Raw genomic sequence first — 17,747 nt, 5'->3', positions numbered from 1 at the left:
TCAAAAAAAAAAACAATTGTACTCCTATTGGTCTACCAAACCTGTCCACCACATGCCACTCTTCTCATCCCTTATGCCAAGATCACGATACCTAATGATTATGCGGTTCCTCCACTACAATGACAACACCCAGTGCCTTCCCCGAAATGACCCAGCTTTTGACAAATTATTTAAAATTCGGCCACTTCTAAATTATTTCTCTGAAAAATTTCCCCAATTATATACCCCCGAACAGAACATTTCCGTGGATGAGTCCCTTGTAAAATTCTCAGGCAGGCTTGGCATCAAACAGTTTATCCCCAGCAAAAGGGCCCGATATGGGGTTAAAATGTACAAACTTTGCGAACGAGCCACGGGGTATATCTACTCCTTCCTGGTGTACGAAGGAAAGGACTCCCAACTGCACCCCCCTGAATGCCCAGACTACATTGGAGCCAGCGGAAGAGTGGTCTGGCAGCTTGTCTATCCACTCTTTGGAAAGGGATACCATCTTTATGTGGATAATTTTTATACGAGCTTGCCCCTCTTCCGCAATCTTCACCGGAGAGACACCCCAGCATGTGGTACAGTGAGAGCCAATAGAAAGGGCTTCCCGCAAAAACTCATCAATGAAAGGCTACAACGAGGGGAGACAGCATCTTTGCGGAACCAGGAGCTATTGGCTGTCAAGTGGAGGGACAAACGAAACGTCCACATGCTGACGACAATCCATAATGACACCTACATAGAAGTCTCCAGAAGAAAAGGCCCAATCCAGAAACCAGCCTGCATCTATGATTACAATTTGTTTATGGGGGGAGTGGACTTTAACGATCAGATGATTGAACCATACCTTCCCACAAGAAAATCCTGCCACTGGTATAAAAAAGTGTCCATTTATCTTTTCGGTTTGGCCATGTATAACACTTATGTCCTTTACCAAAAATCTACAGAAAACCCCGTATCCTATCTGTACTACCAAGAAGAAGTTATTTCCGCCCTTTTGTACCCTGAAGGCCCACCAGAAACTATTCGCTCTGATTGTGTGAGCAGACTCCACGAGCGCCACTTTCCTGACAAAATCCCCCTCCCCGAAACAGGCTACAGGCGTCAGAAGAAATGTGCTCCAGAGGAGGAATTAGAAGAGACACCACATTTTATTGTCCCGATTGTCCTTCCCAACCAGGCCTCTGTATAGGTGAATGCTTCCGCCGTTACCATACTTCTCTACATTATTAGGGAAGTATGGTAAACCTAATTTCCTGTCATTTTCCTCCACACCCCTTATGCCACTGCACTGAACTGTACATACCTCTGCCTTCTCCGGAACCGACCCTGGCCTGTTATACGACCAAGCTCCTGCCTAACGCTAAACGTACCTCTGCCTTCTCCGGAACCGACCCTGGCCTGTTATACAACCAAGCTTCTGCCTAACGCTAAACATACTTCTGCCTTCTCCGGAACTGACCCTGGCCTGTTATACGACCACGCTTCTGCCTAACGCTAAACTGTACCTACCTCTGCCTGCTCTGGAACTGACCATGGACTGTTTGACCACGTTTTTTGCCTGCCTCTTGGATTGATCTTTTACCCTGCTAGGCTAGTGGGAACAAAGGGGTCTCACATATGTGAGGGGCTCCAGAATTGTTTTCTGGATGAAGAAAACTAATTTTTTAGTTCTCATTCCCGGATTAGGGTCTGGAGACTCGGAGGCTTCAAAGAGATTTGGACGGGAGAAGCCTCTACCCCTGTCCCCATTATTTCATAGCCTGCTACTCGGACCATGTCCCTGCTTACTCCCAGGATGGACAATATTCCTGGCTGCTACCTGGACAATTCCATTCACTGTCGCTGACCATGTCCCTGCCTGCTGCCTGGATCAGGGCTCTCCTCCTGTGGACAATTGGACTACTAAAACCACAGGTAATTTTTTTTGTTTACCCCTTACTCAGAAGAATGTAATTTAGGGTGTAATTATTGGTATGTACGTGCTATGTTAGAAATATGAAGGGCCTTCAAAAATGTGATAGATTGTAAGGAAATTAGCTGCACAATTTATGCTCCTAGAACGCCTGAAGTTGCTACTTCAATGTTGGACTTGTGTATGTGGCCAGGCTGTGTAAAAGTCTAACACATGTGGTATCGCCATACTCAGGAGGAGTAGCAGAATATATTTTGGGGTGTCATTTTTGCTATGTACATGCTATGTGTTGGAAATATCTTATAAATGGACAACTTTTAGTAAAAAAAAATGCATTTTCATTTTTTTCCACAATTTCCAAAAACTTTGTGAAAAAAATGAACCGTTCCAAAGACTCATTATGCCTCATAGATTATACGTCGGGGTGTTAGCTTTCCAAAATGGGGTCACTTTGTGGGCGTTTCCATTGTCCTGGTGCTCCAGGGCCTTCAAAAGTGTAATAGGTGCTTGAGATATTAGACGTGTAATTTATACTCCTAGAACGCCTGAAGTTGCTACTTCAATGTTGGACTTGTGTATGTGGCCAGGCTGTGTAAAAGTCTAACACATGTGGTATCGCCATACTCAGGAGGAGTAGCAGAATATATTTTGGGGTGTAATTTTTGCTATGTACATGCTATGTGTTGGAAATATCTTATAAATGGACAACTTTTTGTAAAAAAAAATGCATTTTCATTTTTTTCCACAATTTCCAAAAACTTTATGAAAAAAATGAACCGTTCCAAAGACTCATTATGCCTCATAGATTATACGTTGGGGTGTCAGCTTTCCAAAATGGGGTCACTTTGTGGGCGTTTCCATTGTCCTGGTGCTCCAGAGCCTTCAAAAGTGTAATAGGTGGTTGAGATATTAGATGTGTAATTTATGCTCCTAGAACGCCTGAAGTTGCTACTTCAATGTTGGACCTGTGTATGTGGCCAGACTGTGTAAAAGTCTCACACATGTGGTATCGCCGTACTCAGGAGGAGCAGCAGAATGTAGTTTGGGGTTTCATTTGTGGAATGTATATGCCGTGTGAGAGAAATAGCCTGGTAAAATGACAATTTGGTGTGAAAAAAAATTAAAATAAAAAAAATCTTTATTTTGCAAAGAATTGTGGGAAAAAATGACAACTTCAAAAAACTAACCGTGCCACGTACTAAATACCTTGGAATGTCTACTTTCCAAAAAGGGGTCATTTGGGGGGTATTTGTACATTACTGGCTTGTTAGGGTCTCCAGAAATGAGATAGACTGTCAGTACATCAGCTGTGATCAAATTGATACATTTTCAGTGATTGGCACCATAGCTTGTAGACCCTATAACTTTCACGCAGAATAAATAATATCCACTAATTTGGGTTATTTTTACTAAAGACATTTAGCAGTATACATTTTTGGCCAAATTTATGAAGAAAAATTACTTATTTGCAAAAATTTTTAATAGAAATGAAGAAAAATGCTTTTTTATACAACATTTTCGGTATTTTTTCATTAATAGCACAAAAAATAAAAAACGCAGAGGTGATCAAATACCACCAAAAGAAAGCTCTATTTGTGGGAAAAAAAGGACGAAAATTTCAGATGGGTACAGTGTTGCATGACCGAGTAATTGTCATTCAAATTGTGAGAGCACTGAAAGCTGAAAATTGGTCTGGTTATTAAGGGTGTTTAAGTGCCCAGTGGTCAAGTGGTTAAAGTGATTGTAAAGTCTTGTTTATTTTCAGTTAAAAATAACAAACATGTTATACTTACCTCCTCTGTGCAGTGGATTTGCACAGAGCAGGCCAGATCCTCCTCTTCTCAGGTCTCTCTCCGGCTCTCCTGGCCCCTCCCCCCTGTTGAGTGCCCAAGCTGGGTCACAGCTCTCTGTGTCAATTCAGACATGGAGCCATGGCCCGGCCCTACCCCTCTTTCTCTTCTCATTGGCTGACTTGACTAATTGACAGTCGTAGGAGCCAATGGCGCCACACTACTGTATCAGCCAATGAGGGGGGAGTCCCGAGCAGCTGAGACTTTCCTCCAACAAGTACACCCCTTCTGAGGATTGGTGACCAGAACCTGACAGCATACTTAAAGTGGGGTACCCCTTAAAAAAAAAAAAAAATTAAAAGTCAGCAGCTACAAATACTGCAGCTGCTGGCTTTTAATAATCGGACACTTACCTGCCCCAGGGTCCAGCGATGCGGGGGAACGAAGCCCCCCCCTCGTTCCCCGCTCTGCTTGCGGCGCCGTCATGCATACTGTGGGCACTCGGCTGTGGCTTCACAGCCGGGCACCCACTGCGCATGCGCGAGCGGCGCAGGGCGCCGTGATACGCCGTACAGTCACCTGGGACATGTGACAGGTCCCAGGTGAATGTGCGGCACAAGGGGAAGTGATGTCACCAGCCCGGGCAATGAAGAAGGCAGACTACGAGGGACCCCCTAGCAATCGGTATTTAGAGGTGAGTAAAAAAATTTTTTTTTGCCAATTATTTTTTTATTTTATTTTTTATGAATTTTAAGCAGCTTTTCATTTTTTGGTGGCAACACCACTTTAAGATGTGGCTGAACCAAGGTTTTGTAAAGTAGTAGAATTATAGTTTTCTCTCTTCAATAAATATTTTTTTTAATGCAAGCTAATAGTCGGCTGGCCTTGCTTGCTGCAATTTGGCATCACATGCTATTGCTGACTCTGTCATTTACCAGGACCCCCATATACTTTTCAATCCTCGATTTTCCCAATGGTTCTTACCTTGGTGTGTAATTTTGCATGCATCACTTTACATTTCTTCATATTGACTCTTACCTGCCATATAGTTGCCCACCCTCTATTTTCACTGGGTCTGCTTGTAAAGTTGCTGTATCCTGCTGTGAAGTTAGACCCCTTTCACACTGCCAATGGGCCACGTTAGCGGTAAAGCACCAATAGTTTTACACTGCTCCTCCACCGCCCCAAAGACACTGCTTGCAGGACTTTTTCTAACGTCCTGCAAGTGCACCGCTCCAGCGTGAAAGCACTCGGGTTCTCACACTGAAGCTTCAGGGGAGACTTTTTAAGGTGCTTTACAGGTGCTATTTTTAGCCCAAAAGCATCTGACAAACACCCCAGTGTGTAAGGGGTCTTATTACCCTAGTTTGTTGTGTCAGCAAACACTGAGATCAAACGATTTATTCCAACCTCTATATAATTTATGAACAAGTTAAAACCTGTTGGTTCCAGGACAGAGCCCTGCACGCTGCTTGCAACTCCAGACCATAACATTTTCCATTAATCACCACTTCCTGGACGTGTGCCTGCAACCAGTTTTCTATCCAGGTACATACCATATAATCAATACCACAAGGACTTAATTTGTAAATAAATCATTTGTGGGGTACTATATCAAACGTTGTAGCAAAATTTAGATACACAGGCCTCCCTCTATCCAAATTGTAGCTTACCTCCTCATGGAATATTGGATAGAATCTAGGGAAGGTTACAAAACCGATGAAAATCCCTATACACTTGAGAACTGAAATATTTTTTAATATTTCATAAACTAACATGGCTTTGCCAATTTCAGAATAACTATGCTTGGCAGATCTTACCAAGATGAAAATATTCTGGCCAAACAAGGCAAACATCTCCAGCTGCTGAGAAGGCTAATCCCAGAAGGATCTTCTTTGCATATGAGCTGAACTTTCTGGAGCCAATGGAGTGGACAACAATGAAAAACTCCAGACAGATGATTGGTAGGCACTTAATAAGTGCACTGTACCAGCTTGGCTCCGAGAGGGGAATCCACAGCACAAAATAATTGCATACAGCCATTAGGAAGGGAAGTAGTTTTGGAACAGTACTTCTTACCTATTTGAGAAAGAAACATAATTAAACAAAAATGATCTTCACATAACCCACATTAGGACAAAATTACACCAAAACTAATCTAAGGTATAAGCTGTAAGCACATGGTTTAATGACTACCACTGTTGCTTAGCTGGCACTCAGGGTTCAGTCCTAAATATGAAACTATTTGCATGGAGTTTGTAGTCTCTCCATGTGTGCTTTAATTTTACCCAACAATCCTAAAACATGTTGTAATGCTACTGATATTACATGTCAAATTGTATAACGTCACTTTATGATGCGAAATAAAAAGTTCTTCAAATAAAGTCCAAAATTGTGCGAAATCCCTTCCAATGTTTCTGTGCAAAATATACAAAGTAACGATCTTGTCCACTACTGAGGCTTATCAGACAGAGAGACCTCTAATCATCGTGAGGTCATACAAGCTTGCCCTTCATCATAGGGTAAAGGATGGCGTACAATATGTGTCACAGCAGTACCTTCTTCTCCAATAGCTCCGGGAACTCAACTGGATTTATACCCATTGGAGGAAAGTGGACAGATCGTACATATTATAATACCGTAATTAAATTAAGATCATATACAGTAAAACCTTGGTTTGAGAGCGTTTTGCAAGACAAGCAAAATGTTTTACTAAATTTTGATTTGATATACAAGCAATGTCTTGATATAGAAGTAGGGTCATGTCACAACTGAGTATAAAAGAGAAGAGAGGTGCCTCTAAGTTAAGCAATGCAGTTACATTTAATGAAGGTACAACATTTAGCAAGTCACATGATTGATGATTAAAACAGGCACATCTAAGTATGCAGGCATCCTGGGTAAAGCTGTCCACATAGACCATCCTCCGCTCTGCCATCGACATCATCCCTTCCATGCTGCGCTCCATAAGCGCTTAAAGCCTCGCTTTCAGATTGTTCTACCGATAGGTAGTCTTTCCGGTCACGATTGCAGACTGACAAGTGTGAGAGACGGTGGTGCAGGGGATGGTCTATGTGGACAGCTTTACCCGGATGCCTGCATACTTAGATGTGCCTCTTTTAATCATCAACCATGTGATTTGCTAAATGTTGTACCTTCATTAAATGTAACCATATTGCTACACTTAGAGGCGCCTCTCTTCTCTTTTATACTCCGTTGCTCCTGCTGAATTTTACTTCTGATCCCCTTGTAGAGGTTTATGGGGCAGGGGGTGAATGTCTGCTCTAATCACCTATGCGATCAGGACAGAAGTGGGAGCAGTTATTTGTCACTAGGTACCCACCTCCAGAAAGAAAAACAAGTTTCCAAAAGCGTTAGAGAAGGGGTAAAGTTCTGCTTTAAAAAAGGTATGAGATGCATAACCTAGACCACTCCGAAATGAAAAAGCACTGTGGGATTTACTCTAGATTTGCAGGTAATAGGCTTCAATGGAACCACACCAGAAATGCAAGGAGGAGGTGGAATCCTTATGGGTAGAGCTCCAAAGGGATGAACTTAAGGGGATAATATTACAGGAAGTATGCTATAGGTCCCCTAGCCTGAGGGAGGAGGGGGAGATGGATCTCCTATCACAAGTTGATGGGTTTGCTTTAAGAGCATACTAATAAAGGGCATTAGCCAATGCATCCCATGTGGTAATACATTTAAAAGAGCAAACAAAAGTCCTGAATGGCTTAACACCCATGTAAAAATGCATATAAAAGCAAAGGAGAAGGCCTTCAAAAAATACAAGGCTGAGTGATCGTCATCAGCATTCAGACTTTATAAAGAATGCAACAAGAAATGTAAGGGGTGCAATTAGGGTGGCTAAGAAAGAACAAGAAAGACACAGCAGAGGAGAGCGGAAAAAAATTCCAAGAAATTCTTTAAGTATGTAAACAGTAAAAAAGGCAGGCCAGATCATATTGGCATTGGCCCCATAAAGAATGAGGAAGGACATCTAGTTACAAAGGATGGGGAGATGAAGAAAGTATTGAATTTATTCCTCTCCTCAGTCTTCAAGAGGGAATCGGGGGCTTCAGTAACAAAAACTGCAGTGTTTATCCTTATGACACATCACAGGAAGCACTTCATGGTTAACAGAGGACAGAATTCAAATTAGACTTGGGAAACTTAACATTAATAAATCACCAGGTCCAGATGGCTTGCATCTGAGGGTACTAAGGGAACTCAGTCGAGTAATTCCCAGACCATTGTTCTTAATTTTTACTGACAGTCTGCCATGGTACTAGGTGATTGGAGAAAAGCCAATGTAGCACCAATATTTAAAAAGGGCCCAAAATACATCCCTGGAAATTACAGACCAGTTAGCCTAACATCAATAGTATGCAAGCTCTTTGAGGTGATAAGGGACTATATACAAGATTGCAAGCAGGCAAGCAGGCCAGCTATGAATGTGCGGAAGCCTAAGTTTGAAAGAGGATGCAATTGGGGAAGCCCTGTTAAGGCTCTGAAGCAAGAGCGCTGTTTGCGGTGCAGAGAGTGGGGTCATGTTGTCTCCATGTGCCCATTGTCTCTGTCTCCAATACAAAGTGACATGGCCAGACAAAAGTCTACAACAATGTTTGGGAAGCCTGATTTGTGTTCCAGGAGTGATCAACATGTTGAACGGAAGTTGGAGAGGTATGCGGTTGCCCGTAGCAACAGTGGTAATTTCAAGGCTGCAGACCACCACATGAGAAAAGTATTGCCTGCAGAGGGTTGTGGCAAGGTGAAAACAACAATGCTGCAAGGAGTGCAAAATCGCTGTATTTGGGAGAGTCAAAGTACGGCTGGAAGAGTGCCATCTCCCTTGGCAACAAGAGATGGGGTGTTAACTGGAAGGAGGAGCTACAGTGGAGATGTGGAGCAGCGTCCCACTAAAGATATGTGCAGAAATGTACCATGCCTGGAATGTGGTCAAATGGGGCATGGAATTTTTTCTTGTCCCAGGTTATGGAACATGCCTGGAGATGTGGTTACTGGGCAGAAGTCTTTGTCCGCAGGCCCAGATTTTTGTGCAAACATCTTTTCAGTCACCTCTGGCAACAGTGAAGAAGTACCTGTTGTGCTTGCAGGGGGTGCTAAGGAGTCAGAAGTGGCTGCTGGAGTTTCGTTCCATGGCCACCAGTGAGAGTTGGCCAATAAAAGTGTGACGAAGGAGAGACAACGTACTCAAATGAACCCAGAGTTACCTGCTACAGATTATGGCAAGACTGTTGCAGTTTGTGGGACTGATTCCAGTGAAGTGGAAGTATATCCAGCTGGGAGATCGGCAGAAGGTGTCAAAATGGACTTGCTGCAGTGTGCTACCCTGAGTAGATCAACCTGCAGCAAGGTTAAGAACTCAAAAAGACTGGACTCTGTGTGTGCCTGGTGTAATCCACCAGAGTGCTGGAAGTGGTAACCTGGGGTGACCAATACAGTTTGTGTGCCAGGTTCCCTAGTGACTGGTGCAACAGAGATGCCCAGGGAAACCTACCAAGAGCCTGCAGTGGTGAGGCACGTGGTTTCCCAGGACAACTGTGAAGCTGCCCTAATAGCCAAAATAATGCCGTTGGAGAGGAAGGGTGGTGTGCTGAGCGGTACACGGGGTGCTGAGTGTACTGACCAAAAGCAGCCTGTTAAAGCTTATAACACTGCTATGTCTATGAATGCTGATGGTAAAGGTATTGCCGATGATAAATGTACTTATTCTGATTTGTTCAAAAGTATTGAGGAAAGGGGGATGTCTCCCTTGGCAACCAGACGCAGAGTCACAGGGTTGTCCATGGAAGTCTCAGGGGCTCGCCATGCGTTTGAGCCAGAGATTTTCCAGGACAGCACTGAATTTGCTCTGGGTTTACTGGGTCTACACCATGCAGTGATAGTTTGTGTGAGCAGTCTGTTTACCATATGTGTAACCCAGTTGGTAAGGGGTTAAGTCCACTGGCCAAAGCTGAAGGTACACAGCTGAGTGTGCTTGCGCCCCAGAAGCAAGGTGGTGATGGTGTATTGCAGCCTGCCTTGTTTGAAGCATTAGCAAAGAGTAAAAGCATGTCGTCAAAATGTGATTTATATAGAACTGACAAAGGTACTGATTGTGCTGCAGAATCCCTGGTGCCTCCTAAAGCAGATGAGGTACTGCTGAGCCCTCATTATGGAAGCACAATGGATTGGGACAGTTGGGCCAAACAATTACTAGCCAGGTTAGACAAGGCTATGTTGAGTGACAGGGGTGTGAATACAACAACTGCTATGCCAGACAGGGAGATTGCAGAGCGACCGATGGTTGAGGATGCGGTGGTCACTGCAAGGGATGTTTCCCTCCAGTCGGAAGGACCAGATCAGGGCGCATGCATGGCAGATGTGGTGCTCACAACCCAGCCGCTAAATGTCAAGTGTCAAGGTGACACGGTAATGAATTTTGACTTGCAGGGGCTTATTGGTGAGTTAGAGGGGATGAGTGGGAGACATACATCTAACAGTGCTCCAGAGGAGCATCAGGTTGTGATGGATACCTCCAGTGAGGTGGAGGCCCCCTTAAATGTCGTGGCCCCTCACGCTAAAGTGAATGAGCCCCTCTATGTCTCTGATAAGGGAAAGGTCCCCAAAAATGTTTTGCATATTGATGTGGAGTGTGTAGAATTTACAGATATACTAATGGAACTGCTTGAACTGATGAAAGCACATTCCTTGTATACCTGGGTGCCTCTGTTACAGTCAGATGTGGTAATGCTGCATGGTACCAAAGGGTGGAGCCAGGTAATGCAAGCTGTGCTGGGTAACATTAATCACCAGTGGAACTGGGTGGTATGGTGCTTAATAGTCTGGAAAGTGATCTCACAGTTCCCTATGAGAGTGCTTCTGGATACAGTTCAGTACGGAAGGCGCTCTAGGGGGCTGCTGGAAACATCGGAGGTCTCTCCGCCTGATGCAGTGATAGACATGCCTGCTAGTGCAGTCCGAGGTGCGGCTGAGCAGGGTATAGTAAATGGTGTGGATACTGCCTCACCCGCTAGACCTCGTACGAAAGATGGGCCAGATATGGACATGGCAAAAGCAGAGATTCTGTCTGTCACCTGCAAAGAGGTACAAGTTTGGGTACCCGGAGACGCTCTCAAATATAGTATGGAGAGGAACAAAAATTGTTACATGGAAAAGGGTGAGCTGCCAAAGATTGGTACTGCTGGAAATAGGTCATGCGTTGTTCAATGTCCATTGTTAGGACAATTGCCCACAGAGATTTGGACAACAGGTGAAGTGAAGATCCCATAGGGGATAGCTGCTCACCTGTGTGTTATCCTTCCTTGGGCCTGGCCCTAACAAATCCCGAACAAGAAAGAACTGACGGTATTGGTAATTGGAGAAATGGTGGTGTATTACTGAATGTTAGTGTAAATAATGGCCTTGATATGAACATGAATAATTTCTTGGAAAATGGGCGTGATACACAGACGTTGAGCTCTGGGGAGTTGGTGGTCAAGGGTAAAGGCAAAGGAGTTGGTAAACCCAAGAGACCTGTTGTGATGGGGAAAACAGGTACCAGTGAGGGAAAAGGTAGTTCCTCATCAGGTGTAGTATCTGAAGCAGGTTCCCTACGGAATCTGGAAACTGAGTTGAAAGGAAATAGCAGGAAAGGCGGTGGGCCACCAGAAAATAAATGTGAGCTCAGGAACCCCAAGGACAGAGGGAGTAGGCTGAGGATACAGAACTGTAGGACCCCGTTGCGATCCAGGGTAGGGCGTGCCTGAAAGCGCACCCGAAAAAAGGGCCATCAGCCACGTAGGCCCAACCAGCACAGAGGTGTCCCAACTGCTATGGTGGGTGCAGGTGTTTCTCCCTCTGGGTCGAAACAAGGGGGGGATATGTGGAAGTGTGGTACCCCACCAGTGTATGGACCCAGTATTTTCAACCAGGCGGGTTGAGGGGCTCCAGGGAGCTTGCAACATTGGGAGGAAACTGACTTTTCAGTTTCCTAATTATTTACTAAATTCTGTTTTGGGATCTGGAGCCCCGGGATTTCGTAGTGATCTGGATGGGATGAAATCCCCAGTCCTGGGTCCAGATTTTTGGATTCACCAGCACACTGACTGGTCGGGTGTGTGTTGGTCTATTTCTAGACACCTGACCATGGTTCTGGGCTCCACCCTCCCAAGGAGTCCAGGCAAGCAAGGGAGAAGCATGCATGTCTGCATGGTGTAGGCAGAGGGCCCAAAGCTGTGGGATGAGCAGTGAGGAAGAGTAAGAGGTATAGTCCGTGATCTCTGTTAAATGGCCAAGACAGCTGAAGGGTAAAGCCCAAACGGCAGTACTGCTGACCATAAAGCCAGGTGGCTTGGTATTTTTTGTTTACTACTGCTTTGAAATTGAAACCCCTGCTTGGGAATTATTGATGGACATTTTTCTTTTCCTTTTTAATATAAAGTAAAAGTGGGTCAAAAAGCCCTGAAATTGAGTTTCTGGTGTGGATTGGTCTTGCCAGCGGGTGCTACACTTGTGTTAAACAACCCCCAATATTACAATATATATATATATATATATATATATATATATATATATATATATATATATATATATATATATATATATATATATATGTATATATATATATATTTTACACATACACACATATACTTCTTTCCGACATTCAAATTTCGTATAGAATGAATTTGAATAGAAAAGATTAGAATGGCAATAGAGAATAGACTTGAAAAACAATAGAACAGAATAGAATATATTATATTTTATTCTATTCTTTTCTATTGTTTTTCTACTCTATTTTTTATATTCTATTAAAATCTTTTCTATTAAAATCAAAATCATTATATACTAAATGTGAATGTTGGAAGATATATATATATATATTATTATTATTTTCTGACATTTGAATTTCGCATAGAATGAATTCGAATTTGAATAGAAAAGATTAGAGTGGAAATAGAGAATAGACTAGAACAATAGAACAGAATAGAATAGAATATAGATACTATCTATTACATTTTTTATTTTTTTGCAGATTACCATTTGTTTCCATAATATCTCCTGCAGACTATTAGCATCTATTTCATTTTTTTGCAGATCTCCTGCAGACTATTAGTATCTATTTAGTTTTCCCACCAGATCTCCTGCAGACTATTAGCATCTATTTTTTTTTTGCAGATCTCCTGCAGACTATTAGTATCTATTTAGTTTTCTCACCAGATCTTCTGCAGACTATTAGCATCTATTTCTTTTTTTTGCAGATCTCCTGCAGACTATTAGCATCTATTTAGTTTTTTCACCAGGTCTACTGCAGACTATTAGTATCTATTTTGTTTTCTCACCAGATCTCCTGCCATTTCCTTTAGTTCAGCAGATCTCCTGCAGACTATTAGCATCTATTTCATTTTTTTTTTGCAGATTACTATTTATTTCCATCAGATCTCCTGCAGACTATAAGCACCTATTTATTTATTTTTTGCTGGTCTCCGGCAAACTATTAGCAGCCATTTCCCTGTGTATAGAGATATAAGCGGTGATGTCTCTCTTGTTGTCTCTTCCTCAAACCGTTCCTCCATTCATAAATTAAATAGATGCTAATAGTCTGCAGGAGATCTGCTGAAATAAAGGAAATGGCTGCTCTAATGCAAAAAAAGAAAAAGAAATTAAATAGATGTTAATATACTGCAGGCGATCTGATGTAAATAAATAGTAATCTGCAAAAAAAAAAAAAATGAAATTGATTCTAACAGTCTGCAGGAGATCTGCAAAAAAAGAAATAGATGCTAATAGTCTGCAGGAGATCTGGTGAGAAAACAAAATACTAATATATATATATATATATATATATATATATATATATATATATATATATATATATATATATATATATATATATATATATATATATATATATATATATATATATATATATATATATAAAACCATGTTCCGAAATACACATTTAGTATATAATGATTTTGACTTTTAAAAAGATTTTAATAGAATAGACTAGAAAAACAATAGAACAGAATAGAATAAAATATGATATATTCCATTCTGTTCTATTGTTTTTCTAGTCTATTCTCTATTTCTATTCTAATCTTTTCTATTCAAATTCCAATTCATTCTATATGAAATTCGAATGTCGGAAAGAAATATATTATATTATATATATATATATATATATATATATATATATATATATATATATATATATATAAAACCATCTTCCGAAATTCGAATTTAGTATATAATGATTTTGATTTTAATAGAATATAAAAGAACAGACTAGAAAAACAATAGAACAGAATCAAATATAATATATTCTATTCTGTTCTGTTGTTTTTCTAGTCTATTTTCTATTTTATTATAATCTTTTCTATCCAAATTTAAAATGAATGAAAAAATTTGAATTCATACTATTCGAAATTCAAATTTATTCTATTCGAAATTCGAATTTCAGAAGATGGTTGTATATTCTATTTTATTCTATTAAATTATATTTTCTCTATTCTGTTCTAATCTTTTCTATTTGAATTTGGGGCCCCCGTACCTCGGGGGCCCTTGGTGCTAGAATCTTTGGAGATGTTGTAGTGCTAGTTCTACTGTGTTTGCATACCAAATTTTGTGTTTCTAGCTATAAGTGGCCCCAAGATACATGGCCCCAAAGTCGGGTCACAAAATGTCATTCCCTGCTGCAGAAAAGTACTTGGCATATTGCCCATATCTCAGGGTCAGTGCTAGGAACCCCACAACTTGTGGCAGGTGACGTGGCACTCGTGACCGGTCACATGGCACTCCTGGCAGGTGTCGTGGCAAGTGGACAATACACAACTTGTGGCAAGTGGACAATACACAACTTATGGCAGGTGACGTGGCACTCGTGGCCGGTCACATGGCACTCGTGGCAGGTGTCGTGGCAAGTGGACAATACACAACTTGTGGCAAGTGGACAATACACAACTTATGGCAGGTGACGTGGCAAGTGAACAATACACAACTTGTGGCAGGTGACGTGGCAAGTGGACAATACAAAACTTGTGGCAGGTGATGTGGCAAGTGGACAATACACAACTTGTGGCAGGTGACGTGGCAAGTGGACAATCCACAACTTGGTCATGTGACAGGTTACGTGGCACTTGTGGCCAGTCACGTGGCACTCGTGGCAGGTGTCGTGGCAAGTGGACAATACACAACTTGTGACAGGTGATGTGGCAAGTGGACAATGCACCCCTTGTGGCAGGTGATATGGCAAGTGGACAATCCACAACTTGGGGCTTGGGTTAGGCTTATGGTTAGGGTTGGGGTTTCCCCTTGGAAGAATAAGGCTTGGACTCAGTGATTGGAATAGAATAAAATAATATTTTATACTATTCTGTTCAATTGTTTTTCTAGTCTATTCTCTTCTATTCAAATCTATTCTATTCTAATTCATTCTAAAGGAAATTTGAATTTCGGAAGATGGTTATTTATATATATATATATATATATATATATATATATATATAAAACCATCTTCTGAAATTCTAATTTAGTATAAAAATTTTGATCAAATTCGAATAGAAAATATTAGAATAGAAAATAATAGAAAAGAATAGACTAAGAATAGACTATAATAAAATATAACTATATATATTTTAGTTTCCATTGGTTTGAGTTATTTTCAATTCTATTCTCGAATTCGAATTTATACTATTATAATTTCAGAAGAAGGTCATATTCTTCTATTGTATTTTATTACATTCTATTAAATTCTATTCTGTTCTTTACTATTCTTTTATTTTCATTCTATTGTGTTATTATTTTATTCTATTCTATTTTACTGTATTCTTTTTTAGAAATCGATTTATATTTTTTCGATTTTTATTCGAATTGAATTGTTTTCAAATTCGATTCGACTAGAATTGTTTTCACATTTGATTCGAATTGTTTTCAAATTCAATTTTTTTTTCGAATTCTATTCAAATTTCGTCCGAATTGAACTCCTTAGCATTGTAATTCGGATGCATCCGAATGATGAAAATTCGTCCGAATTTCTAAATTTGTAATGAAACGAAATGCACATGTCTAGCATGCAATGCCAAGCTGCTGCTAACAAAGCAAACAGAATATTGGCATGCATTAAAAAGGGGATCAACTCCAGAGATAAAATGATAATTCTCCCGTCTCTACAAGACTCTGGTCTGGCCGCACTTAGATTATGCTGTCCAATTCTGGGCACTAGTCCTCAGGAAGGATGTACTGGAAATGGAGCGAGTACAAAGAAGGGCAACAAAGCTAATAAAGGGTCTGGAGGATATTTGCTATGAGGAAAGGTTGCGAGCACTGAACTTATTCTCTATGGAGAAGAGTTGCTTGAGAGGGGATATGGTTTAAATTTATAAATACCGTACTGGTGACCCCACAATAGGGATAAAACTTTTTTGCAGAAGGGAGTTTAACAAGACACGTGGCCACTCATTAAAATTAGAAGAAAAGAGGTTTAACCCTAAACTACGTAGAGGGTTCTTTACTGTAAGAGTGGCAAAGATGTGGAATTCCCTTCCACAGGCGGTGGTCTCAGCGGGGAGCATCGATGGTTTAAAAAAAATTAGATAAGCACCTGAACAACCGCAACATACAGGATTATACAATGTAATACTGACATATAATCACACACATAGGTTGGACTTGTGTCTTTTTTCATTCTCACCTGCTATGTACCTACGTTCGATACGGCATTTCTGGATGCTATTTAATTGCAGGTGTTTATATATTTTTACCTCCCACTGTGGAGAGTTTTGTTTATATATATTTTTTGTATATTTATAATAAAACTAATTAACTATCTTCACATTGTATGTTGGGACACTCATTTGGTTTTTCTGGTTCCTGCCTGTCTTGACAGGAACATGCCAGTCCCTTTTTTTTGTTAGATATGCTATATAATCAACCAGAATGCCCCTGCCCCCATTGGGCTAGCGATGTTTAGAACAGATTTCCAAGGTTAACTAATGCCCTATTTTTATGTGTTTTCTTTGGTATATGTACCTACTATGTAACTATGTAACTAAGTGTTGTGTTAGTGATGCGATTTTTTAGGTATTTAGCATTTTTTATTTTAACACTGTATATAGCTGGTTGCTGAGCAAGGGTCAGAAAGCCGGTGTGGTAAAATTTCATGCGACCCGTGAATTTCGCTCACCCCGACACTTCCGGTGAGGCTCCGTCACTCTAACAGCTAACGGCGGGCCTTTACTGCGCATGCGCCAAGTCCGTGATCTGAACGGCGCATGCGCAAGATCGTAAGTTCAGCGGTGGTTAAAAATTATAGACACAGAAATGCTGGTGGGCGGGCGGAGCTGAACAGATGCTCAGGACGTCAGCAGCAGCCCCGCCCACCCTAATAACATGCCTCTGAATCTTAAGTGGTGGTGAAAAATCATACTCAAGTGGGCGGAGACTTGCGGGTGGGCGGGCGGAGCTAATGATGGCTTTATTATATCATCGGCAGCACCAATATGTATATTATTTATTAAAGCTGAACAATAAGCAGTGTATTTATTAAAGCTGAACAATAAGCAGTGTATTTATTAAAGCTGAACAATAAGCAGTGTATTTATTAAAGCTGAACAATAAGCAGTGTATTTATTAAAGCTGAACAATTAGCAGTGTATTTATTAAAGCTGAACAATTAGCAGTGTATTAAAGCTGAACAATTAGCAGTGTATTTATTAAAGCTGAACAATAAGCAGTGTATTTATTAAAGCTGAACAATTAGCAGTGTATTTATTAAAGCTGAACAATAAGCAGTGTATTTATTAAAGCTGAACAATTAGCAGTGTATTTATTAGGCTGCTTTCACACTGGGGCTGTGAGGGCGTCGGCGGTAAAGCACCGCTATTTTTAGCGGCGCTTTACCGTCGTTTTAGCGGCGGTCTGCGGGCGCTAGCGGGGTGGTTTTAACCCCCGCTAGCGGCCGAAAAAAGGGTTAAAACCACCCGCAAAGCGCCGCTGCAGCGGCGCTTTGCCGGCGGTATTGCCGCGCTGTCCCATTGATTTCAATGGGTAGGAGC

General features: G+C 41.2%; 1 protein-coding gene across 1 annotated transcript in view; it reads right to left on the bottom strand.

Annotated features, from left to right (window-relative positions):
* Positions 1-17,747, bottom strand: part of LOC143934137 (lysoplasmalogenase TMEM86A-like) — a 49,098-nt gene that overhangs the window by 16,108 nt on the left and 15,243 nt on the right. Inside the window, exon 2 of the mRNA XM_077457497.1 lies at positions 5,511-5,769. Coding sequence (XP_077313623.1) covers positions 5,511-5,769 — 259 coding nt within the window. The remainder of the gene's footprint in view (positions 1-5,510; positions 5,770-17,747) is intronic.

Source organism: Lithobates pipiens, unplaced genomic scaffold (assembly GCF_037356315.1).
Source record: "Lithobates pipiens isolate NorthernLeopardFrog02 unplaced genomic scaffold, aLitPip1_a1.2 Scaffold_27, whole genome shotgun sequence".
Classification (NCBI taxonomy): Eukaryota; Metazoa; Chordata; class Amphibia; order Anura; family Ranidae; genus Lithobates; species Lithobates pipiens.
Note: the sequence above shows the minus strand (reverse complement) of the source record. Positions and strands in the feature narration are given on the sequence as shown.